The following is a 25,837-nucleotide window of genomic DNA, read 5'->3' on the forward strand; positions in this document are numbered from 1 at the left end:
GGGACCTTGGGGACAGTCCTGAGGTCATGGGGACGGATTTGGGGACAATCCTGGAGATTTGGGGACAGCCTTGGGGTCATGGGGACGGATTTGGGGTCAATCTTGGGGACATGGGGACAGCCTTGGGGACAATCTTGGGGATTTTGGGACAGCTTTGGGGGCATGGGGAGAATTTGGGGACCTTGGGGACAGCCTTGAGGTCATGGGGACGGATTTGGGGACAAGCCTGGGGATTTGGGGACGGCCTTGGGGTTACAGGGACAGTCTTGGGGACAATCTTGGGGACTTTGGGACAGCTTTGGGGACATGGGGACAATTTTGGGACCTTGGGGACAGTCCTGAGGTCATGGGGACGGATTTGGGGACAAGCCTGGGGATTTGGGGACAGCCTTGGGGTCATGGGGACGGATTTGGGGTCAATCTTGGGGACTTGGGGACAGCTTTGGGGTCATGGGGACAATTTGGGGACCTTGGGGACAGCCTTGGGGTCATGGGGACGGATTTGGGGTCAATCTTGGGGACTTGGGGACAGCCTTGGGGTCATGGGGAGAATTTGGGGACCGTGGGGACAGCCCTGGGACCTTGGGGACAGCCTTGGGGTCATGGGGACGGATTTGGGGTCAATCTTGGGGATTTGGGGACAGCCTTGGGGTTATAGGGACAAACTTGGGGACAGCCCTGGGGACATGGGGATGGATTTGGGGGCAATTTTGGGGACTTGGGGACAGATTTGGGGTCATGGGGACAATTTGGGGACCTTGGGGACGGCCTTGGGGTCATGGGGACGGATTTGGGGTCAATCTTGGGGATTTGGGGACAGTCTTGGGGTTATAGGGACAAACTTGGGGACAGCCCTGGGGACATGGGGATGGATTTGGGGGCGATTCTGGGGACATGGGGACAATTTTGGGACCTTGGGGACAGTCCTGGGACCTTGGGGACAGCCTTGGGGTCATGGGGATGGCCTTGGGGACAATTCTGGGGACTTTGGGACAGCTTTGGGGTCATGGGGAGAATTTGGGGACCTTGGTGACAGCCTTGGGGTCATGGGGACAATTTTGGGACCACGGGGACAGCCCTGGGACCTTGGGTACAGCCTTGGGGACATGGGGATGGCTTTGGGGACAATCTTGGGGTCACAGGGATGGATTTGGGGTCAATCTTGGGGATGTGGGGGACAGTCTTGGGGTTATAGGGACAGTCTTGGGGACAGCCCTGGGGACATGGGGGTGGATTTGGGGACGATCTTGGGGACTTTGGGACAGCTTTGGGGACATGGGGACAATTTTGGGACCTTGGGGACAGTCCTGAGGTCCATGGGGACGGATTTGGGGTCAATCTTGGGGATTTGGGGACGGCCTTGGGGTCATGGGGATGGATTTGGGGACAATCTTGGGGTCATGGGGATGGCCTTGGGGACAATTTTGGGGACTTTGGGACAGCTTTGGGGTCATGGGAGAATTTGGGGACCTTGGGACGGCCTTGGGGTCATGGGGACAATTTTGGGACCACGGGGACAGTCCTGGGACCTTGGGGACAGATTTGGGGTCATGAGGAGAATTTGGGGACTGTGGGGACAGCCTTGGGGACATGGGGATGGCTTTGGGGACAATCTTGGGGATTTGGGGACAGTCTTGGGGTTATAGGGACAGTCTTGGGGACAATCCTGGGGACATGGGGACAGCCTTGGGGTCATGGGGACAGCTTTGGGGACAATTTTGGGGACTTGGGGACAACGTTGGGGACACGGCCATCCTTGGGGACATTGTGGGGACACGGCGCCACCCCTCATCACCAAGCACTGGCTTTGGGGAGGAGGATTTGGGGTGAATTCGGGGGATTTGGGGTAAATTTGAGAGATTTTGGGGGGGTGTAGGGCGAATTTGGGGCAATTGGGGGGCGATTTGGAGTGAATATGGGGGATTTGGGGTGAAATTGGGGGATTTAGGGGGAATTTGGGAGGCTTAGGGGGAATTTAGGGAGGTTTAGGGAAAAATAAGTAGAATTTAAGGGATTTTAGAGGGATCCGAGGGGAATTGGGGAGGAATTGGGGGATTTTAGGGGAATTTGGGGTAATTTAGGGCAATTTGGGGTGATGGGATTTCAGGGATGGGGGATTTAGGGAGGATTTGGGGGCGCTTAGGAGGAATTTGGGTTGATTTAGGGAGAATTTGGGGTCGTTGAGGGGGGGTTTGGAGGATCTGCGGGGATTTAAGGGCAAAATGGGCAAATTTAGGGGAAATTTGGGGGGGATTTGGGGTGTTTGGAGAGGATTTGGGGCTGTTTAGGGAGGATTTGGGTTAATTTAGGGGGAATTGGAGATTTAGGGAGGATTTGGTGGTATTTGAGAGGGATTTGGGTTAATTTAGGGGGAATTTGAAGGGATTTGGGGGGATTCAAGAGGGATTTGGGTTAATTTAGACAGAATTTGGGGGATTAAGGGAGGATTTGGGGGCGTTTAAGAGGTAATTGGGTTAATTTAGGGGAAATTTAGGGGATTTGAGGGCATTTAAGAGGAGTTTGTGTAAATTGAGGGGGAGTTTTGGGGGCATTTAAGAGGAATTTGGGTTAATTTAGGCGGGATTTGGGGACACGGGAGAGTATTTGGGGAATTTTAAGGGAAATTTGGAGCATTTACAGGGGGGTTGGGGGGGGTGCGAGGGCATTTAGGGAGGGTTTTGGGGGAGATCGTGGAAAAAATGGGGATTTTGGGGGGGTTTTAGGTGGAATTTGTGTGGAAATTGGGTATTTTGGGGGGGATTTAGGTGGGATTTGGTGGAATTTGTGCGGAAATTGGGGATTTTGGGGGGGGATTTAGGTAGAATTCGGTGAAATTTGTATGGAAATGGGAGGTATTGGGGGGATTTAGGTAGAATTTGTGTGGAAATTGGAGGTTTTGGGGGATTTAGGTGGAGTTAGTGTGGAATTAGTGTGGAAATGGGAGGTTTGGGGGAGGATTTAGGTGGAATTCGTGTGGAAATTGGACATTTTGGGGGTATTTAGGTGGAATTGTGGAAATTGGATATTTTGGGGGGGATTTAGGTGGAATTTGTGTGGAAATGGGAGGTTTTGGGGGTATTTAGGTGGAATTTGTGTGGAAATTGGATATTTTGGGGGGCATTTAGGTGGAATTTGTGTGGAAATGGGAGGTTTTGGGGGTATTTAGGTGGAATTTGTGTGGAAATTGGATATTTTGGGGGGGATTTAGGTGGAATTTGTGTGGAAATGGGAGGTTTTGGGGGTATTTAGGTGGAACTTGTGTGGAAATTGGACATTTTGGGGGGGTATTTAGGTGGAATTTGTGTGGAAATTGGACATTTTGGGGGGATTTAGGTGGAATTTGGTGAAAATTGTGTGGAAATGGGACATTTTGGGTGGAAATTGTGAGGCTTTAGGTGGGATTTGAAAGGATGTAGGGCGAAATTAAGCGATATAAGGGAGAATTCGGTGGATTTAAGGCAGAATTTGAGTGATTTAAAGCGGATTTAAGGCTGAATTTGGGTGCTTTAACGCGGATTTAGCCATTTTGGGCCGCATCGCCGCCATTTTGGGACCGGTCGGTCGTTCGGTCGTGAGGGGAGGGAGGGAGAGAGGGGGGCGTGGCCACGCGTTAACCCCGCCCCCTCCATTTAACACCACGGCCCCGCCCCCCCTCCGGCGCCGCACTGCGCCGGGCCGAGCGGCTCCGGAAAGAGCCGAAGGTTTCCGAACCCCTCCCGAACCCTTCCGAACCTTTCCGAACCCTCCCCGAGCCCCTCCCGACCCCCTCCGAACCCTTCCGAACCCTTCCGAACCTTTCCGAACCCTCCCCGAGCCCCTCCCGACCCCCTCCGAACCCTCCCGAACCCTTCCGAACCTTTCCGAACCCTCCCCGAGCCCCTCCCGACCCCCTCCGAACCCTTCCGAACCCTTCCGAACCTTTCCGAACCCTCCCGAACCCTCCCGACCCCTCCCCGAGCCCCTCCGGGCCCCCGAAAGCTTCCGAAGAGCCCCGAAAGGAGCCGAAGCGGCCCCGACCCCCCCCCGCGGCCATGCCGTGAAGCCCCCTCCTCACCCCGGGCCCTCAGCAGCCTCCGGGACCCCCCCAAATTCCCCCCTAACCCCCCCCGCGGGCACCGGGATCCGGTGGGGGAGGGGCTCATGGCCGGGGCAGGGGGCTGAGGGGGGGCGGGAAGGGCCGAAAGGAGCCGAAAGGAGCCGAAAGGAGCCGAAAAGACCCGAACCGGGCCCGAAGCCACCCGAAGAGACCCGAAGGGACCCGAACCGGGTCCGGACCGGGCCGAAGGGTCCCGAACCCACCCGAACCGGACCCGAACCCACCCGAAGAAGCCCGAAGGGACCCGAACCGGACCCGAAAGGACCCGAACCGGGTCCGAAGCCACCCGAAGGGACCCGAACCGGCCCCGAACCCGGCCCCGAGCCGGGCCCGGCCCCGCCATGGCCCTCGGCGGCCTCTCGCTGCTCCTCGGCCTCCTCATGGGTGAGTTTGGGGCGGGACGGGACCCCCGAGACCCCCCTCAAGACCCCCAAAACCCCCTCAAGACCCCCTCAAGACCCCCCAAAACTCCCTCAGACCCCCCCAGGACCCCCCTGAACCACTCAACCCCCCTCAAAACCCCCTTAGAGCCCCTCAGACCCCCCAAAACCCCCCCAGGACCCCTCAGACCCCCTCCAGGACCCCCCTAAACCCCCCCAAACCCCCCCAGGACCCCCTCAGAGCCCCTCAGACCCCCCAAAACCCCCCCAGGACCCCCTCAGACCCCCCAAGACCCCCCTGAACTCCTCAACCCCCCCTGGACCCCCCTATACCCCCCCAAACCCCCCCAGGACCTCCTCAGAACCCCCTAGACCATCATGGACCCCCCCAGGACCCCCCTAGATCCCCTAAAGACCCCAGGGACCCCCCTTAGAGCACCCCAGGACCCCCCAGGACCCCTATACCCCCCCAAAACCCCCTCAGGACCCCCTCAGACCCTCTCCGGACCCCCTAGACCCCCTCAAGACCCCCCAGGACCCCCCCGGGTCCCCCTAGGACCCCCCTAGATCCCCCAAAACCCCCTCAGGACCCCCTAGATCCCCTCAACCCCCCCAGGAACCCCCTATACCCCCCCTAAAACCCCCTCAGGACCCCCTTAGAACCCCCAGGACCCCTCAGAACCCCCTAGACCCTCATGGAACCCCAGGACCCTGCTAAACCCCCCACGATCCCCCTTAAACCCCCCCAGGACGCCCTTAAACCCCCCGGAACCCCCCCGGACCCCCCTAAACTCCCCAGGACCCCCCTAACCCCCCCCCAGACCCCTCCGGACCCCCCCAGACCCCTTCAAACTTCCCCAAACTCCCTCGGGACCCCCCTCAAGGACACCCAGGGGCCCTCAGGACCCTTCCAACCGACCCTTCCAACCCCTCCCAAATCCCATCCCGGGACCCCCCCTTCACCCCCCCCTTAATGACAAGTGACACCAGGGGGACAGATGACACCGGAGATGTCACCCCCCCCCCCCCCCTCCAAGTGTCACCCCCCCCCAAAATGTCCCTCCCCTCCCCAAAATATCCCCTCCCCCCCCCCCAAGTGCCACCTCTCCGCAGTGTCCCCGCTGTCACCTGGCCCTGCTGCAGTCCCTGTCCCCCCCCCCCGCCCCCCCCCTCGTCCCCAAGTGTCCCCTTTGCCGCAGTCCCTGCCCCCCCCCCATGTCCCTGTCCCCTCCTTGGGGTCCCAGCCCCCCCCCAAACCCCCCTACACCCCCCAAATGTCCCCCCCCCCCATCCCACTGCGGTGCTGGTGCACACGTGTGTCACCAACCCCCCCCCACCCCCTCCCGTGTGTCCCTGCAGTGCTGGGGGGGGTGACAGGGTTGGGGGGGGGTGGTAGGATTGGGGGAGGGGTGGGGGGGTGGAGGGGGTGTCCCCCCTCCCACTTTTTTTGGCTAAAATACACGAATTAATTTGGGAAGCTAAGCAGGGTCCGGCCCGGTCGCAGCTTGGATGGGTGACCCTATCACCCTCCTATCCCAATTTACCCAATTTCTCCCCAAATTTTGGGGTCCTGGGGGTTGTCCCCTTGTCTAACCCCCCCCACAAGACCCCCCTTAATATTGGGGTGCAGGGGGGGTCCAATTTTGGGTCCTTTTCCCCCTTTTTCTATGCTCACCCCCCCCGGAACACCCCATTCAATTAGGAAGCTAAGCAGGGTCCGGCCCAGTCAGAGCTTGGATGGGTGACCCCAACCTGCTCCAATCCCAATTTACCTCGATTTCTCCCCAATTTTGGGGTCCGGGGGGGTTGTCCCCTTGTATAACCCCCCCTATAGGACCCCCCTTAATATTTGGGTACTGGGGGGTCCCTATTTGGGGTGCTTCCCCCAATTTTTGTATGCTCAACCCCCCAAAACACCCCCATTCACTTCGGAAGCTAAGCAGGGTCGGGCCCGGTCAGAGCTTGGATGGGTGACCCCAACCCGTTCCGATCCCAATTTCCCCTGATTTCTCCCCAAATTTTGAGCTTGGCCGGGGGTCTCCCAATACCTATCCTCTTTTTTTTCCCCCCCTCAGCCTCGGGGGCTCAGGGGGGGGTCCCATTTTGGGTCCTCACCCCCCCAGAACACCCCATTCAATTAGGAAGCTAAGCAGGGTCGGGCCCGGTCAGAGCTTGGATGGGTGACCGCAACCTGCTCCGATCCCAATTTCCTCCGATTTCTCCCCAAATTTGGGGTCCTGGGGGGTTGTCCCGTTGTCTAAGACCCCCCTCAATATTTGGGTGCTGGGGGGGGGTCCTATTTGGGGTGCTTCCCCCAATTTTTGTATGCTCAACCCCCCAAAACACCCCCATTCACTTCGGAAGCTAAGCAGGGTCCGGCCCGGTCAGAGCTTGGATGGGTGACCCCAACCCATTCCGATCCCAATTTACTCCGATTTCTCCCCAAATTTGGGGTCCTGGGGGGTTGTTCCCTTGTCTAACCTCCCCATGTGACCCACCCTCAATATTGGGGTGCAGGGGGGGTCCCATTTTGGGTTCTTTCCCCCCCTGGAACACCCTCATTCACTTTGGAAGCTAAGCAGGGTCCGGCCCGGTCAGAGCCTGGATGGGTGACCCCAACCCATTCCGATCCCAATTTCCCCCGATTTCTCCCCAAATTTTGAGCTCGGCCGGGGGTCTCCCGATACCTAACCCTTCTTTTTTCCCCCCCCCCTCAGCCTCGGGGGCTCAGGGGGGCTGCGTGGAGGTGGATTCAGAGACGGAGGCGGTGCTGGGGCAGCCCTTCAAGCTGCTGTGCATCGCCTGCAAGCGCCGCAGCGAGACCCCCGCCGAGGCCGAGGGCGAGTGGTTCTTCCGCCCCGAGGGCGCCCCCGAATTCACCAAGGTATGGGGGGGGACGCTTATAGGGTCGGGGGGGGTGATTATAGGGTCGGGGGGGTGTTTATGGGGTCGGGGGGGCGATTATGGGGTCTGGGGGGGCACTTATGGGGTGCATATGGGGCTGGGGGAGGGCTTATGGGGTGGTTTTGGGGTGCTTATGGGGCTGGGGGGCACTTATAGGGTGCTTATAGGGCCGGGGAGGCGCTTATAGGGTCGGGGGGGTGTTTATGGGGCTGGGGGGGGTGATTATGGGGTGGTTTTGGGGTGGTTTTGGGGTGCTTATGGGGCCAGGGGGGCGCTTACGGGGTCGTGGGGGGGGGCTTATGGGGCCGGGAGAGCACTTATGGGATGCTTATGGGGCTGGGGGGGCGCTTATAGGGTGCTTATGGGGCCGGGAGAGCACTTATGGGGCGCTTATTGGGTGGTTTTGGGGTGCTTATGGGGTCAGGGATGCGCTTATGGGGTGTTTATGGGGCCAGGGGGGTGCTTATGGGGCCGGGAGAGCACTTATGGGGCGCTTATTGGGTGGTTTTGGGGTGCTTATGGGGTCAGGGGTACGCTTATGGGGCGCTTATGGGACCAAGGGGGTGCTTATGGGGCTGGGAGAGCACTTATGGGGTGCTTATGGGGTGGTTTTGGGGTGCTTATGGGGCCAGGGGGGCACTTATAGGCTGCTTATAGGGCCGGGGGGGGCGCTTATGGGGTCGGGGGAGATGTTTATGGGGTCGGGGGGGCGCTTATGGGGTGCTTATGGGGTGGTTTTGGGGTGCTTATGGGGCCGGGGGGGCGCTTACGGGGTGCTTATGGGGCTGGAGGGGGTGTTTATGGGGCCGGGGGGGCGCTTATGGGGTGCTTATGGGGTGGTTTTGGGGTGCTTATGGGGCTGGGGGGGCGCTTTATAGGGTGCTTATAGGGCCAGGGGGGCGCTTATAGGGTCGGGGGGGATGTTTATGGGGTCGGGGGGGTGATTATGGGGCACTTATGGGGCCAGGAGGGTGCTTATAGGGCACTTATGGGGTGGTTTTGGGTGCTTATGGGGCTGGGGAGGGCGTTTATGGGGTTGGGGGGGCGTTTATAGGGTCGGGGGAGTGTTTATGGGGTCGGGGGGGGCGCTTATGGGGTGCTTATGGGGTGGTTTTGGGGTGCTTATGGGGCCGGGAGAGCACTTACGGGGTGCTTATGGGGCCGGGGGGGCACTTATGGGGTGGTTTTGGGGTGCTTATAGGGCCATGGGGGTGCTTATAGGGTGCTTATGGGGTGGTTTTGGGGTGCTTATGGGGCCAGGGGGGCGCTTATAGGGTCGGGGGGTTGCTTATGGGGTGCTTATGGGGTGGTTTTGGGGTGCTTATGGGGCTGGGGGGACGCTTATGGGGTGCTTATGGGGCTGAGGAGGGCGTTTATGGGGCCAGGGGGGTGTTTATGGGGTCGAGGGGGCGCTTATGGGGTCATGGGGGGGGGGGGGTTATGGGGCCGGGAGAGCAATTACGGGATGCTTATGGGGCCGGGGGGTTGCTTATGGGGTCCTTATGGGGCCAGGGGGGTGCTTACAGGGCGCTTATGGGGCACTTATGGGGCTGGGGGAGGGCTTATGGGGCACTTATGTGTCCAAATCCTTTAGGGTCAAGACCCCAAACCCTTTAGGTCCATGACCCCAAATCCTTTAGGGTCACGATCCCAAATCCTTTAGGATCATGATCCCAATCCTTTGGGGTCATATCACTAAATACTTCACGGTCATGATCCCAAATCCTTTAGGGTCATGATGCCAAATCCTATAGGTCCATGACCCCAAATCCTTTAGGGTCTTGATCCCAAATCCTTTAGGGTCACGATCCCAATCCTTTAGATTCGTGATCCCAATCTTTTAGGGTCATGATTCCAAATCTTTTAGGGTCATATCTTCAAATCATTTAGGGTCACAATCCCAATCTTTTAGGGTCATATCACTAAATCCTTTAGGGTCATGACCCCAAATCCTTTAGGATCATGATCCCAATCTTTTAGGGTCATGATCCCAATCCTTTAGGGTCATGATTCCAAATCTTTTAGGGTTACGATCCCAAATCCTTTAGGTTCATAGCCCCAAATCCTTTAGGTCTTTGACTCCAAATCCTTTAGAGTCGTATCCCCAAATCCTATAGGTCTATGACCCCAAACTCTTTAGGGTCGTGATTCCAATCTTTTAGGGTCATGATCCCAATGCTTTAGGGTCATGTTTCCAAATCCTTTAGGGTCGTGACTCAAATCCTTTAGGGTCGTGGCTCCAAATCCTTTAGGATCGTGACCCCAAACCCTATAGGGTCATGACCCTAGAACCTTTAGGGTCACAATCCCAATCCTATCACCCCAGATCCTCCACTACACCCCGGAGGAGGGCGCGTGGGTGGCCCCGGGCCCTTTCCAGGGGGTGCTGGCGTGGAACGGCTCGCGGGGCAGACCCCAAAGACTTTAGGGCCGTGACCCCAAAGCCTTTAGGGTCATGATCCCAAAGCCTTTAGGGTCAGAGCCCCAAAACCCTTAGGGTCGTGACTCCCAATCCTTTAGGGTCACAATCCCAAATCCCTTAGGGTCATGATTCCAATTCTATAGGGTCATGATTCCAATTTTTTAGGTCCATGACCCCAAATCTTTTAGGGTCTTATCTCCAAAGTCTTTAGGGTCATATCCCCAAACCCTTTAGGGTCACGATCCCAAATCCTTTAGGGTCATGATCCCAAATCCTTTAGGGTCATGATCCCAATCTTTTAGGGTCATGATCCCAAATCCTTTAGGGTCATATCTCCAAATCCTTTACGTCTATGACCCCAAACTCTATAGGACCTTGACCCTAAAACCTTTATGGCCCTGACCCCAAACCCTACCCCCCCAGATCCTCCACTACACCCCGGAGGAGGGCGCGTGGGTGGCCCCGGGCCCTTTCCAGGGGGTGCTGGCGTGGAACGGCTCGCGGGGGACGTGGGACCTGCAGGACCTCTCGGTGCGCCTGGCGGCCGTGGGGCGCCCCCACGCCGGGCTCTGGTGACCCCAAAGCCTTTAGGGTCACGATCCCAAATCCTTTAGGGTCACGATCCCAAATCCTTTAGGGTCATGATCCCAAATCCTTTAGGGTCATATCTCCAAATCCTTTAGGGTCGTGATCCCAAATCCTTTAGGATCATGATTCCAATTTTTTAGGTCCATGACCCCAAATCCTTTAGGGTCATGATCCCAAATCCTTTAGGGTCACGATCCCAATCCTTTAGGGTCGTGATCCCAATCTTTTAGGGTCATGATTCCAAATCTTTTAGGGTCTTATCCCCAAAGTCTTTAGGGTCATGATCTCAATCCTTTAGGGTCATGATCCCAAATCCTTTAGGGTCATATCTCCAAATCCTTTAGGGTCGTGATCCCAAATCCTTTAGGATCATGATTCCAATTTTTTAGGTCCATGACCCCAAATCTTTTAGGGTCATGATCCCAAATCCTTTAGGGTCATATCTCCAAATCCTTTACGTCTATGACCCCAAACCCTATAGGACCTTGACCCTAAAACCTTTATGGCCCTGACCCCAAACCCTACCCCCCCAGATCCTCCACTACACCCCGGAGGAGGGCGCGTGGGTGGCCCCGGGCCCTTTCCAGGGGGTGCTGGCGTGGAACGGCTCGCGGGGCAGACCCCAAAGCCTTTAGGGCCGTGACCCCAAAGCCTTTAGGGTCATGATCCCAAATCCTTTAGGGTCAGAGCCCCAAAACCCTTAGGGTCGTGACTCCTAATCCTTTAGGGTCACGATCCCAAATCCCTTAGGGTCATGATTCCAATTCTATAGGGTCATGATTCCAATTCTTAATGTCCATGACCCCAAATCCTTTAGGGTCATGATCCTAAATCCTTTAGGGTCACGATCCCAATCCTTTAGGGTCGTGATCCCAATCTTTTAGGGTCATGATCCCAAATCCTTTAGGGTCTTATCCCCAAAGTCTTTAGGGTCATATCCCCAAACCCTTTAGGGTCACGATCCCAAATCCTTTAGGGTCATGATCCCAAATCCTTTAGGGTCATGATCCCAATCTTTTAGGGTCATGATCCTAAGTCCTTTAGGGTCATCCCCCAGATATTTTAGGGTCGTGGCTCCAAATCCTTTAGGATCGTGACCCCAAACCCTATACAACCTTGACCCCAAACCTTTTAGGGTCACAATCCCAATCCTATCACCCCAGATCCTCCACTACACCCCGGAGGAGGGCGCGTGGGTGGCCCCGGGCCCTTTCCAGGGGGTGCTGGCGTGGAACGGCTCGCGGGGGACGTGGGACCTGCAGGACCTCTCGGTGCGCCTGGCGGCCGTGGGGCGCCCCCACGCCGGGCTCTACGTCTGCCGCCTGCGCCGCAACCTCACCTTCAAGGGCTACGTCTACAGCCTGGCCCGCAACAAGACCGTGCGCCTGGCCGTGGTGGATGAGGGTGGGCGGGGCTTCAATACGAGTGGGCGGGGCTTAAAATGTGGTGGGAGGGGCTTAAATGGGGGTGGGAGGGGCTTAAAAGGGTGGGCGGGCTCTAAAACGCGGAGCGCGGGGCCTCGAAGGGGGTGAGAGGGGGGTGAAAAGGGGGTGGGCGGGGCTTAAAATGAGGTGGGCGGAGCTTAAATGGGCGTGGGCGGGACCTAAAGGGAAGTGGGAGGGGCTTAAATGAGGTGGGCGGGGCTTAAATGGGGTGGGAGGGGCTTAAAAAGTGGGCGGGCTCTAAAACGCGGAGCGCGGGGCCTCGAAGGAGGTGAGAGGGGGGTGAAAAGGGGGTGGGCGGGGCTTAGGAGGTGGTGGGAGGGGCTTAGGGGGTAGGCGGGGTTTAAATTGGGGTGGGCGGGGCTTAAAATGTGGTGGGAGGGGCTTAAGACGAGGTGGGAGGGGCTTAAAAAGTGGGCGGGCTCTATGAGGATGGGTGTTGCGTAAGGGTTAGGGGGACGTAAGGAGGGTGGGCGGGGCTTAGGAGAGAGTGGGAGGGGCTTAGGAATGAGTGGGAGGAGCTTAGAGGAGTGGGCGGGGCTTGAAACGGGGGCGGGCGGGGCTTAAGCGGGGGTGGGAGGGGCTTAAAAGGGTGGGCGGGCTCTAAAACGCGGAGCGCGGGGCCTCGAAGGGGGTGAGAGGGGGTGAAAAGGGGGTGGGCGGGGCTTAAAACGAGGTGGGCGGGGCTTAGGGTGATGGGCGGAGCTTCAAGGGGGTGGGGAGGGGCTTGAAACGGGGGGTGGGCGGGGCTTAAATGGGGTGGGAGGGGCTTAAAAAGTGGGCGGGCTCTATGGGGATGGGTGTTGGGTAAGGGTTGGGGGGACGTAAGGAGAGTGGGTGGGGTTTTAAAAGGGGTGGGCGGGGTTTAAAATGATGTGGGAGGGGCTTAAAGGGAGGTGGGAGGGGGTTTAAAGGGGGTGGGCGGGGCTTAAATGGGGGTGGGAGGGGCTTAAAAGGGTGGGCGGGCTCTAAAAAAGTGAAGCGCGGGGCCTCGAAGGAGGTGAGAGGGGGGTGGAAAAGGGGGTGGGCGGGGCTTAAAATGAGGTGGGGCGGGGCTTAGGGGGTTGGGCGGGGCTTAAAGGGCGTGGGAGGGGGCTTGAAACGGGGGTGGGCGGGGCTTAAATGGGGGTGGGAGGGGCTTAAAAAGTGGGCGGGCTCTATGGGGATGGGTGTTGCGTAAGGGTTAGGGGGACGTAAGGAGAGTGGGTGGGGCTTAAAAGTTGACGGGTGGGGTTTAAAATGATGTGGGAGGAGCTTAAAGGGAGGTGGGAGGGGGTTTAAAGGGGGTGGGCGGGGCTTAAATGGGGGCGGGAGGGGCTTAAAAGGGTGGGCGGGGCTCTAAAAAAGTGAAGCGCGGGGCCTCGAAGGAGGTGAGAGGGGGGTGAAAAGGGGGTGGGCGGGGCTTAAAATGAGGTGGGCGGGGCTTAGGGGTTGGGCGGGGCTTAAAGGGCGTGGGAGGGGCTTAAAGGGCGTGGGAGGGGCTTAAATGGGGGTGGGAGGGGCTTAAAAAGTGGGCGGGCTCTATGGGGATGGGTGTTGCGTAAGGGTTAGGGGGACGTAAGGAGAGTGGGTGGGGCTTAAAAGTTGACGGGTGGGGTTTAAAATGATGTGGGAGGAGCTTAAAGGGAGGTGGGAGGGGGTTTAAAGGGGGTGGGCGGGGCTTAAATGGGGGCGGGAGGGGCTTAAAAGGGTGGGCCGGCTCTAAAAAAGCGAAGCGCGGGGCCTCGAAGGGGGTGAGAGGGGGTTAAAGGAGGGTGGGTGGGGCTTAAAATGAGGTGGGCGGGGCTTAGGGGGGCGGGCGGGGTTTAAATGGGGGTGGGCGGGGCTTAAAATGTGGTGGGAGGGGCTTAAAACGAGGTGGGAGGGGCTTAAAAAGTGGGCGGGCCTCTATGAGGATGGGTGTTGCGTAAGGGTTAGGGGGACGTAAGGAGGGTGGGCGGGGCTTAGGAGAGAGTGGGAGGGGCTTAGGAGTGAGTGGGAGGAGCTTAGAGGATTGGGCGGGGCTTAAAATGAGGTGGGCGGGGCTTAAGCGGGGGTGGGAGGGGCTTAAAAGGGTGGGCGGGCTCTAAAACGCGGAGCACGGGGCCTCGAAGGAGGTGAGAGGGGGGTTAAAAGAGGGTGGGCGGGGCTTAAAATGAGGTGGGCGGGGCTAAGGGGGTGGGAGGGGTTTAAATGGGGTGGGAGGGGCTTGAAACGGGGGCGGGCGGGGCTTAAATGGGGGTGGGAGGGGCTTAAAAAGTGGGCGGGCTCTATGGGGATGGGTGTTGCGTAAGGGTTAGGGGGATGTAAGGAGAGTGGGTGGGGCTTAAAAGGGGACGGGCGGGGTTTAAAATGATGTGGGAGGGGCTTAAAGGGAGGTGGGAGGGGGTTTAAAGGGGGTAGGCGGGGCTTAAATGGGGGTGGGAGGGGCTTAAAAGGGTGGGCGGGCTCTAAAACGCGGAGCACGGGGCCTCGAAGGAGGTGAGAGGGGGGTGAAAAGGGGGTGGGCGGGGCTTAAAATGAGGTGGGCGGGGCTAAGGGGGGTGGGAGGGGTTTAAATGGGGTGGGAGGGGCTTGAAACGGGGGCGGGCGGGGCTTAAATGGGGGTGGGAGGGGCTTAAAAAGTGGGCGGGCTCTATGGGGATGGGTGTTGCGTAAGGGTTAGGGGGACGTAAGGAGGGTGGGCGGGGCTTAGGAGGTGGTGGGAGGGGCTTAGGAATGAGTGGGAGGAGCTTAGAGAACTGGGCGGGGCTTAAAATGAGATGGGCGGGGCTTAAATGGGGGTGGGAGGGGCTTAAAAGGGTGGGCGGGCGCTAAAAAAGCGACGCGCAGGGCCTCGAAGGAGGTGAGAGGGGGGTGAAAAGGGGGTGGGCGGGGCTTAAAACGAGGTGGGCGGGGCTAAGGGGGGGTGGGAGGGGTTTAAATGGGGTGGGAGGGGCTTGAAACGGGGGCGGGCGGGGCTTAAATGGGGGTGGGAGGGGCTTAAAAAGTGGGCGGGCTCTATGGGGATGGGTGTTGGGTAAGGGTTGGGGGGACGTAAGGAGAGTGGGTGGGTTTAAAAGGGGTGGGCGGGGTTTAAAATGTTGTGGGAGGGGCTTAAAGGGAGGTGGGAGGGGTTTTAAAGGGGGGTGGGCGGGGCTTAAATGGGGTGGGAGGGGCTTAAAAAGTGGGCGGGCTCTAAAACGCGGAGCGCGGGGCCTCGAAGGAGGTGAGAGGGGGGTGAAAAGGGGGTGGGCGGGGCTTAAAATGAGGTGGGCGGGGCTAAGGGGGGGTGGGAGGGGTTTAAATGGGGTGGGAGGGGCTTGAAACGGGGGCGGGCGGGTCTTAAATGGGGGTGGGAGGGGCTTAAAAAGTGGGCGGGCTCTATGGGGATGGGTGATGCGTAAGGGTCGGGGGGACTAAAGGAGAGTGGGTGGGGCTTAAAAGGGGGTGGGCGGGGTTTAAAATGATGTGGGAGGGGCTTAAAGGGAGGTGGAGGGGTTTAAAGGGGGTGGGCGGGGCTTAAATGGGGGTGGGAGGGGCTTAAAAGGGTGGGCGGGCTCTAAAAAAGCGAAGCGCGGGGCCTCGAAGGAGGTGAGAGGGGGGTGAAAAGGGGGTGGGCGGGGCTTAAAATGAGGTGGGCGGGGCTTAGGGGGTTGGGCGGGGCTTAAAGGGCGTGGGAGGGGCTTGAAACGGGGGTGGGCGGGGCTTAAATGGGGGTGGGAGGGGCTTAAAAAGTGGGCGGGCTCTATGAGGATGGGTGTTGCGTAAGGGTTGGGGGGACGTAAGGAGGGTGGGCGGGGCTTAGGAGGTGGTGGGAGGGGCTTAGGAATGAGTGGGAGGAGCTTAGAGAACTGGGCGGGGCTTTAAAATGAGATGGGCGGGGCTTAGAGGGGCTTAAAAAGTGGGCGGGCTCTAAAAAAGCGAAGCGCGGGGCCTCGAAGGGGGTGAGAGGGGGGTGAAAAGGGGGTGGGCGGGGCTTAGGAGGTGGTGGGAGGGGCTTAGGGTGCTGGGAGGGGTTTAAATGGGGTGGGCGGGGCTTAAAACGGGGGCAGGCGGGGCTTAAATGGGGGTGGGAGGGGCTTAAAAAGTGGGCGGGCTCTATGGGGATGGGTGTTGCGTAAGGGTTAGGGGGACGTAAGGAGGGTGGGCGGGGCTTAGGAGAGAGTGAGAGGGGCTTAGAAATGAGTGGGAGGAGCTTAGATGAGTGGGCGGGGCTTAAAATGAGGTGGGCGGGGCTTAAATGGGGGTGGGAGGGGCTTAAAAGGGTGGGCGGGCTCTAAAACGCGGAGCGCGGGGCCTCGAAGGAGAGGGGGGTGAAAAGGGGGTGGGCGGGGCTTAAAATGAGGTGGGCGGGGCTTAGGGGGGATGGGCGGGGCTTAAAGTGTGTGGAGGGGCTTGAAACGAAGGTGGGCGGGGCTTAAATGGGGGTGGGAGGGGCTTAAAAAGTGGGCGGGCTCTATGGGGATGGGTGTTGGGTAAGGGTTAGGGGGACGTAAGGAGGGTGGGCGGGGCTTAGGAGAGAGTGGGAGGGGCTTAGGAATGAGTGGGAGGAGCTTAGAGGAGTGGGCGGGGCTTAAAATGAGGTGGGCGGGGCTTAAATGGGGGTGGGAGGGGCTTAAAAAGTGGGCGGGCTCTATGGGGATGGGTGTTGCGTAAGGGTTAGGGGGACGTAAGGAGGGTGGGCGGGGCTTAGAAGAGGGTGGGAGGGGCTTAGGAGAGAGTGGGAGGAGCTTAGAGGAGTGGGAGGGGCTTAAACTGAGGTGGGCGGGGCTTAAATGGGGGTGGGAGGGGCTTAAAAAGTGGGCGGGCTCTATGAGGATGGGCGGTGCGTAAGGGTTAAGGGGACGTAAGGAGGGTGGGCGGGGCTTAGGAGGTGGTGGGAGGGGCTTAGGAATGAGTGGGAGGAGCTTAGAGAACTGGGCGGGGCTTAAAATGAGATGGGCGGGGCTTAAATAAGTGTGGGAGGGGCTTAAAAAGTGGGCGGGCTCTAAAAAAGCGAAGCGCGGGGCCTTGAAGGGGGTGAGGGGGGGGGTGAAAAGGGGGTGGGCGGGGCTTAAAATGAGGTGGGCGGGGCTTAGGGGGATGGGCGGGGTTTGAATGGGGTGGGCGGGGCTTAAAACGGGGGAGGGAGGGGCTTAAATGGGGGTGGGAGGGGCTTAAAAAGTGGGCGGGCTCTATGGGGATGCGTGTTGTGTAAGGGTTGGGGGGACATAAGGAGGGTGGGCGGGGCTTAACGGGGTGGGAGGGGCTTAGAGGAAAGTGGGCGTGGCCTAGAGGAAGAGGGCGTGTCTTATGGCCAAGAGGGCGTGGTTTACACGAAGGGGGCGTGTCTTATACAAGGGGGGCGGGGCCAGAGGGACGGCCAAAAGAGACGGGGAGCCTCCTAGACGGAAGGGGGCGGGAGTTTTGGGAAGGGGGCGTGGCTTAGGGGAAAGGGGGTGGGGTTTTCCGGAAGGGGGCGTGGCTTAGGACCTAAGGGGGCGTGATTTAAACAAAGGGGGCGTGTCTTATACAAAGGGGGCGGGGCTAGAGGGACGGCCAAAAGAGCCGGGGAGCCTCCTAGAGGGCAGGGGACGGGAGTTTTGCCAAGGGGGCGTGGCTTAGGGGAAAGGGGGCGTGGCTTAGGGAAAGAGGGCGTGGCTTAGGGGAAGGGGGCGTGTCTTATGGTCAAATGGGCGTGGTTTAACCCAAGGGGGCGGGGCTAGAGGGACTGATAAAAGGGAATGGTGCCCTCCTAGGGGGAAGGGGCAGGGGTTTTGGGAAGGGGGCGTGGTTTAGGGGAAAGGGGGCGGGGTTTTCGGGAAGGGGGCGTGTCTTATGGCCAAGTGGGCGTGGTTTACACAAAGGGGCGGGGCTAAAAGGATGGGCAAAAGAGACGGGGAGCCTCCTAGAGGGCAGGGGAGGGGACTTTGCCAAGGGGGCGTGGCTTAGGGGAAAGGGGGCGGGGTTTGCGGGAAGGGGGCGTGTCTTAGGGCCAAGTGGGCGTGGTTTACACAAAGGGGCGGGGCTAAAAGGATGGGCAAAAGAGGCAGGGAGCCTCCTAGAGGGCAGGGGGCGGGAGTTTTGGGAAGGGGGCGTGGCTTAATGGAAAGGGGGCGGGGTTTGCGGAAGGGGGCGTGGCTCGGGGCCTAAGGGGGCGTGTCCTCAGCGCGGCGGGACCTGGCCAGCATCGTGTCGGAGGTGCTGATGTACGCCCTGATCGTGCTGCTCACCCTCTGGCTGGCGGCCGAGATGCTCTACTGCTACCGCAAGGTGGCCGCCGCCTCCGCCCCGCCCCCCGACAGCGCGTGAGTGGGCGGGGCCTTTCGGGGGGGTGGGCGGGGTCAGGGGGTGGGCGTGGTCTGAGGGGTGGGAGGGGTCATGGGGTGGGAGGGGTCATGGGGAGGGAGTGGCTGGGGGGAAGGGGCAAGGTGTATGGGGAAGAGGGAGGGGGCGTGGCCAATGGGGTGGGCGTGGCCAAGTGGTGGGCGGGGTCACGGGGTGGGCGGGGTCACGGGGTGGGCGTGGTCTGAGGGGTGGGAGGGGTCATGGGGTGAGAGGGAGAGGGGATGGGGAAAGGGGAGGAGGGAGGGGGCGTGGTCATGGAGTGGGCGTGGCCTCGGGGTGGGTGTGGTCATGGGGTGGGCATGGTCTCGGGGCGGGCGTGGTCAGGGGGTGGGCGTGGTCATGGGGTGGGCGGGGTCACGGGGTGGGAGGAGCTTGGGGTGGGAGTGGGGTAGGGATGGGAAAAGGGGAGGGGGCGTGGCCAAGGGGTGGGAGGGGTCTAGGAGTGGGCGGGGTCTGGGGGTGGGCGGGGTCATGGGGTGGGCGTGGTCAGAGGGGTGGGAGGGGTTATGGGGTGGGAGGGGTCGTGGGGTGAGAGTGGGGTGGGGATGGGGAAAGGGGAGGAGGGAGGGGGCGTGGTCATGGAGTGGGCGTGGTCAAGGGTGGGCGGGGCCTCGGGGTGGGCGTGGTCAGGGGGTGGGAGGGGTCATAGGGAGGGAGTGGGGGTGGGATGGGGAAAGGGGAGGAGGGAGGGGGCGTGGCCAAGGGGTGGGCGGGGTTAGTGTTGGGCGGGGCTACATGGTGGGAGGGGCTTGGGGTGAGGGTCCCAGTAGGAACTGGGCTCCCAGTAGACTCCCAGTAGGCTCCCAGTAGGAACTGGGCTCCCAGTGGGCTCCCAGTGGGCTCCCAGTAAGATCCCAGTAGGAACTGGGCTCCCAGTAGACTCCCAGTAGGCTCCCAGTAGGAACTGGGCTCCCAGTAGACTCCCAGTAGGCTCCCAGTGGGCTCCCAGTGGGCTCCCAGTAGGGCTCCCAGTAGGCTCCCAGTGGGCTCCCAGTAGACTCCCAGTAGGAACTGGGCTCCCAGTAGGCTCCCAGTAGGCTCTCAGTGGGCTCCCAGTAAGCTCCCAGTAGGAACTGGGCTCCCAGTAGGCTCCCAGTGGGCTCCCAGTAAGCTCCCAGTAGGAACTGGGCTCCCAGTAGACTCCCAGTAGGCTCCCAGTGGGCTCCCAGTAAGCTCCCAGTAGGAACTGGGCTCCCAGTAGACTCCCAGTAGGCTCCCAGTGGGCTCCCAGTAGGCTCCCAGTAGGAACTGGGCTCCCAACTGGTTTCTCCCCCCCCCCCCAGCTCCGAGTACCTGGCCATCACGTCGGAGAGCAAGGAGAACTGCGCGGGGGTGCAGGTGGCCGAGTAGCACCCATGGGTGCCCCCCCCCCCCCCCTCGCCCCGGCACCTCCCCCCCCCTGCAATAACCCCCCGGGGGGGGGCGGCCCAGCCCCAGCGCCCGCGCCCCCACCCATGGGTGCCCCCGGGATGGAGACGGGCGCCGGGGCACCCATGGGTGCTGCTGGGGAGGGCTCGGGTGTCGGGGCACCCATGGGTGCTGCCCGGGAGGAATTGGACATTGGGGCACCCATGGGTGCTGCCTTGAAGGAATTGGTGCTGGGGCACCCATGGGTGCTGCCCTGAAAGAATTTGGCCTTGGGGCACCCATGGGTGCTGCCTTGAACGACTCAGGCTTTGGGGCACCCATGGGTGCTGCCATGGAGGACTCAGCCATCGTGGCACCCAAGGGTGCTGCCTTGAAGGAATCGGTGCCAGGGCACCCATGGGTGCTGCCGTGGAGGACTCAGCCATCAGGGCACCCATGGGTGCTGCTCTGGAGGAATTGGACACTGGGGCACCCATGGGTGCTGCCGTGGAGGACTCAGCCATCGTGGCACCCAAGGGTGCTGCCTTGAAGGAATCGGTGCTGGGGCACCCATGGGTGCAGCCGTGGAGGACTCAGTTGTCAGGGCACCCATGGGTGCTGCCTTGAAGGACTCAGGCATCACAGCACCCATGGGTGCTGCCCTGGAGGAATTGGACATTGGGGCACCCATGGGTGCTGCCATGAAGGACTGAGCCATCAGAGCACCCATGGGTGCTGCCATGAAGGACTCAGCCATCAGGGCACCCATGGGTGCTGCCTTGAAGGAATTCGGTGCTGGGGCACCCATGGGTGGCTGCTGTGAAGGACGTAGTGTTGTGGGTGCTCCTATGAAGAACCCAAGCCCCACAGCACCCATGGGGTGCTACCGGGAAGGAACCAGGCACCAGGGCACCCATGGGTGCTCCTACGAAGGACCTGGAGGTTGAAACACCCATGGGTGCTGCTATGAAGAACTCAAGCACGGGGGCACCCATGGGTGCCACCACAAAGGACCCGGCTCCCCCAGCACCCATGGGTGCCACCAGGAAAGACCCAGGCGTCGGAGCACCCATGGGTGCTGCCAAGAAGAACCCAAGCATCGGAGCACCCATGGGTGCCCTCAGGAAGGACTCAGCTCCCCCAGCACCCATGGGTGCTCCTACAGGGAACCGAAGCATCAGAGCACCCATGGGTGCTCCCAGGACAGCCCTGAGCACCCATGGGTGCTGCCATGAAGGACCCAAGCAGCAGAGCACCCATGGGTGCCTCCAGGACGGCCCCCAGCACCCATGGGTGCCCCCCAGGGGTGTCCCTCAGCACCCATGGGTGCCCCCAGGGTGTCCCCTCAGCACCCATGGGTGCCCCCCAGGGTGTCCCCCAGCACCCATGGGTGCCTCCAGGACGGCCCCGAGCACCCATGGGTGCCCCCAGGGTGTCCCCCAGCACCCATGGGTGCCCCCAGGGTGTCCCTCAGCACCCATGGGTGCCCCCAGGAGGGCCCCCAGCACCCATGGGTGCCCCCGACCTCGGTGCAGAGTCCCCTGGGGGCAAAGTCCCTCCCGTTCCGAGGCCGAAGCGGCGGCTTTGAGCCAAAATCCTCCCATTTCACCCCGGAAATGACGATTTTTTTTTTTTTTTCGATTGTTTGTTTTTTGCATGGGGCCCCGTTTTGGGGCCAAAAAAGCCCCGGATCCGTCCACTCGGCCGCTTTTGCACGATTTTTTGGGGGCAATAAATCCCCGGGCGCCCGCCCCGGGTTTGCGCTTTATTTTTTTTAAATTATTGGTTTTTTTCACCTTTTTTGGGGTGAAAAAGCCCGATTTTCGGGGCGCCACTTGCACGACGCCGGGCGAAAGCGGCGATTTTTCCACGGGCTGCCCCAAAAAGCGCCGTTTTCGCCCCAAATTCCGCGCTGCCAGCGGGTGTTTTTTGCACTGATCTTCCCCCCCCCCCCCCCTCACGCTTCGCGGCCCCGTTTTGGGGCGAAAAAAAGCCAAAATCGGGTTTGTGAAAGGCGCCCGCAGTGGCCGGATGCAAATAATGAGCGGGATGCAAATGAGCCGGCATGCAAATGTGCAATATGCAAATGAGCGGGCCGCCGCGCCCGAGCCAGCCTGTAAATGAGCAATATGCAAATGAGCCGATATGTAAATGATATGCAAATGAGCACCAATAAAACCACGTGGGTTTAAAGCGATATGCAAATGAGTCCGCATGCAAATGAGTTTCTATGCAAATGAGCTTAATTTGCATAATTTCAATTGGGTGTCCTCAAATTCATGTGACATCATAGTATGCAAATGAGCCGATATGCAAATTAGTATGCAAATGAGCCCCGCTTGTTCACCCCCGGCTTACTCCGGGCTCTGTTGGCCCAAAATCCCCCTTTTTTGCCCCAAAATCCTGATGACGTCATCGCCCTCCCATCCCTGCCCCCCGTTTTCTGCTGTTTTCACCCCAAAAGGCGGAAGCAGGGCCCCGTTTTGGGGCTGCAAAGGCAAATTTGGGGGGTTTTGGGACCCAGGAGAACATTTTGGGGCTGAAAACCCCAATTTTGGGTTTCAGGGTAAGGTTTGGGGTCCAGGACCTCTTTTTGGGGCTGAAAACCCAAATTTTGGGGGTTTAGGGATGGGTTTTGGGGTCCAGGACCCTGTTTTGGGGCTGAAAACCCAAATTTTGGGGGTTTAGGGATGGGTTTGGGAGCCTATTTTGGGTCTGAAAACCCAAATTTTGGGGTTTAGGGGCAGGTTTTGGGGTTTGGGAGCTCATTTTGGGGTTTAAAACCACGTTTTCGGGCTGAAACCCAAATCTGGGGTTTAGGGGTGGGTTTTGGGGTTTCAGAGCCAATTTTGGGGTTCAGGAGCTGGGCTTGGGGTTCAGGAGATGATTTTGGGGCTGAAAACCCTGATTTTGGTGTTTAGGGGTAGTTTTTGGGTCCAGGACCCTTTTCTGGGGCTGAAAACCCCGATTTTGGGGTTTAGGGGTAGGTTTTGGGGTCTGGGACCGCTTTTTGGTGTTGAAAACTCCAATTTTGGGGTTTAGACGTAGGTTTTCGGTTCCAGGGCCCTATTTTGGGCTTGAAAATCCTGGGTTTGGGGTTTAGGGGCAGGTTTGGGTTTTGGGAGTTGGTTTTGGGGTTCAGGAGCTGGTTTTGGGGGCTGAAAACACCGATTTTGGGAGTTTGGGACTGACTTTGGGGGTTTGGGAACTGTTTTGGGGTTCAGGAGCTGGTTTTGGGGCTGAAAACCCAAATTTTGGGGTTTAGGGCTGGGTTTTGGGGCTTAATACCCAAATTTTGGGGTTTGGGCTGGGTTTTGGGGCTTAATACCCAAATTTTGGGGTTTGGGGTGGGTTTTGGGGCTTAAAACCCAAATTTTGAGGTTTAGGGGTGGGTTTTGGGGCTGAAAACCCGAATTTGGGGGTTTTGGGCTGGGATTTGGGGCTTAATACCCAAATTTTGGGGTGTTTGGGGTGGGTTTTGGGGCCGAAAACCCAAATTTTGGGGTTTAGGGGTGGGTTTTGGGGCTTAATACCCAAATTTTGGAGTTTTGGGGTGGGTTTTGGGGCCGAAAACCCCAAATTTTGAGGTTTAGGGGTGGGTTTTGGGGTTGAAAACCCGAATTTGGGGGTTTTGGGCTGGGATTTGGGGCTGAAAACCCAAATTTTGGGGTTTAGGGCTGGGTTCTGTGGTTTAGGGGTGGGTTTTGGGATTTAGGAGCCTTTTTTGGGCTAGAAACCCAGGTTTTGGGGTTTAGGGATGGGTTTGGGGGTTTGGGAGCAGGTTTTGGGGTTCAGGAGCTGGTTTTGGGGCTGAAAACCCAAATTTTGGGGTTTAGGGCTGGGTTTTGGGGCTGAAAACCCAAATTTTGGGGTTAGGGTTGGGTTTTGGGGCTTAATACCCAAATTTTGGGGTTTGGGGTGGGTTTTGGGGCTGAAAACCCAAAATTTGGGGTTTAGGGGTGGGTTTTGGGGTTGAAAACCCGAATTTGGGGGTTTTGGGCTGGGATTTGGGGCTGAAAACCCAAATTTTGGGGTTTAGGGCTGGGTTTTGGGGCTGAAAACCCAAATTTTGGGGTTTAGGGGTGGGTTTTGGGGCTTAATACCCAAATTTTGGGGGTTTGGGGTGGGTTTTGGGGCTGAAAACCCAAAATTTGGGGTTTAGGGGTGGGTTTTGGGGTTGAAAACCCGAATTTGGGGTTTAGGGCTGGGTTTTGGGGCTGAAAACCCAAATTTTGAGGTTTAGGGCTGGGTTCTGTGGTTCAGGGGTGGGTTTTGGGGTTTTGGAGCCTTTTTTTGGGCTGAAAACGCAAATTTGGGGTTTGGGGCTGGGTTTGGGGGCTTAAAACCCAAATTAAGGTGTTTAGGTCTGGGTTTTGGGGTTGAAAACCCAAATTTTGAGGTTTAGGGCTGGGTTTTGGGGTTTGGGAACTGGTTTTGGGGTTCGGGAGCTTGTTTTGGGCCTTAAAACCCAAATTTTAGGGTTTAGGGCTGGGTTCTGTGGTTTAGGGGTGGGTTTGGGGGTTTTGGAGCCTTTTTTGGGGCTAGAAACCCAGGTTTTGGGGTTTAGGGCTGGGTTTTGGGGTTCAGGGAGCTGGTTTTGGGGCTGAAAACCCAAATTTTGAGGTTTAGGGGTGGGTTTTGGGGTTGAAAACCCAAATTTGGGGGTTTTGGGCTGGGATTTGGGGCTGAAAACCCAAATTTTGAGGTTTAGGGGTGGGTTTGGGGGTTTGGTAACTGGTTTGGGGGTTCAGGAGCTGGTTTTGGGGCTGAAAACCCAAATTTTGGTGTTTAGTGGTGGGTTTTGGGGCTTAATACCCAAATTTTGGGGTTTGGGGTGGGTTTTGGGGTTGAAAACCCGAATTTGGGGGTTTTGGGCTGGGATTTGGGGCTGAAAACCCAAATTTTGGGGTTTAGGGCTGGGTTTTGGGGCTTAATACCCAAATTTTGGGGTTTAGGGCTGGGATTTGGGGCCGAAAACCCAAATTTGGGGGGTTCGGGAACCGGTTTTGGGGTTCGGGAACCGGTTTTTGGGGTTGGCGGCCCCATTTGGGCCCTAAATGAGGGGTTTGGGGGCGCCCCGCCCCCATTCCGGGCCCTACCGCCGTGTTTTGGGGCTGAATCACGGCTTTTTGGGGTTAATGACGGGGCGGCGGCCCTTAATGAGAGGTTTTGGGGTTTTTGGGGTTCGGGTGACGTCATTTTTGGGGTGACCCAATTTGGGGTGCGGCATCCGGTCCCGCCGCCCTATAAACGCCCGCCCTGGGCTGGGCTGGGCACCGCTTCGGGCTCAAAACAGCCGAATTTGGGCAAAACCGGTGGGATTCGGGCAAAAAAAAGGGGAGAAAAGAGGGAAATCGGGGAGGTTTGGGGATTTTGGGGGGGATTTGAAGGGTTTTGGGGTTTTGGGGTGGGGTTAGGGGAGTGGGGGGATTTGGGGGGGATTTGGGGGATTTTGGGGGGGATTTGGGGGGGATTTGGGGGATTTTGGGGGGATTTGGGGGGATTTTGGGGTGTTTTGGGGTGATTTGGGAGGATTTGGGGTTTTGAGGGGGTGTTTTGGGGGGATTTGAGGGATTCGGGGGGATTTGATGGGATTGGGGGGTGTTTGGGGGGATTTGGGGTCTTTGGGGGGATTTGGGGCGTTTTGGGGGCTTAGGGGGTCTTTTGGGTGGATTTGGGGTCTTTTGGGGTTCTTTGGGTGGATTTGGGGTTATTTGGGGTGGATTTGGGAGATTTGGGCAGATTTGGGGTTATTTGGGGTGGATTTGGGGGTATTTTAGGGCTTTGGGGGGCTTGTTTGGGGGGATTTGGGGCTATTTGGGATCTTTTGGGATTGTTTGGGTGAATTTGGGGTCTTTTGGGGTTATTTTGGTAAATTTGGGGTCTTTTGGGGTTACTTGGGTGGATTTGGGGTTTGGGGTTGTTTTGGGGTGCTTTTGGGGTATTTTAGGGCTTGGGGGGGCTTTTTGGGGGGAATTGGGGGGATTTGGTATGTTTGGGGCACTTTGGGGTTGTTTTGGGGGGATTAGTGACAATTTGGTTGTTTTGGGGCTACTTTGGGGCAATTTGGGGGAGTTTGGGGTGTTTTGGGGGTCTTTTTGTGTGGTTTGGGGTAATTGGGGTCATTTTGGGGGGATTTGGGGACTTTGGGGATTTGGGAGGAATTTGGGATTATTTGGGGTCGATTTGGGCTATTTTGGGGGGATTTGGGGTCTTTTGGGGTGATTTGGGAGGAATTTGAGGGATTGGGGGACTTTTGGGGGGATTTGGGAGGAATCTGGGCTTATTTCGGGGTGATTTGAGCTATTTTGGGGTAATTTGAGCTGTTTTGGGGTGATTTGGGCTATTTTAGGGTATTTTGGGGTGATTT

The 25,837-nt window shown here is 58.6% G+C and overlaps 1 protein-coding gene across 1 annotated transcript; it reads left to right on the forward strand.

Moving 5' to 3' along the window:
* The first annotated feature begins 3,818 nt into the window (after window positions 1-3,818).
* On the forward strand, window positions 3,819-21,664 carry SCN1B (sodium voltage-gated channel beta subunit 1). The gene is made up of 5 exons (XM_084304265.1): window positions 3,819-4,480; window positions 7,194-7,360; window positions 11,554-11,794; window positions 17,942-18,080; window positions 19,404-21,664. Exons 1-5 carry the CDS (start codon window positions 4,438-4,440, stop codon window positions 19,468-19,470), a joined length of 657 nt encoding a protein of 218 aa, XP_084160391.1. The 5' UTR covers window positions 3,819-4,437; the 3' UTR covers window positions 19,471-21,664.
* Window positions 21,665-25,837: the final 4,173 nt, after the last annotated feature.

Source organism: Netta rufina (assembly GCF_964035555.1).
Source record: "Netta rufina genome assembly, chromosome: 38".
NCBI classification, from domain to species: Eukaryota; Metazoa; Chordata; class Aves; order Anseriformes; family Anatidae; genus Netta; species Netta rufina.

Coding starts and splice junctions, on each gene's coding strand:
- SCN1B (XM_084304265.1), top strand. CDS start 4,438: ATGGCCCTCGGCGGCCTCTCGCTGCTCCTCGGCCTCCTCATGG. Junction 4,481..7,193: donor GCTCCTCGGCCTCCTCATGG/GTGAGTTTGGGG, acceptor CCCCCCCCTCAG/CCTCGGGGGCTCAGGGGGGC. Junction 11,795..17,941: donor CCTGGCCGTGGTGGATGAGG/GTGGGCGGGGCT, acceptor GCGTGTCCTCAG/CGCGGCGGGACCTGGCCAGC.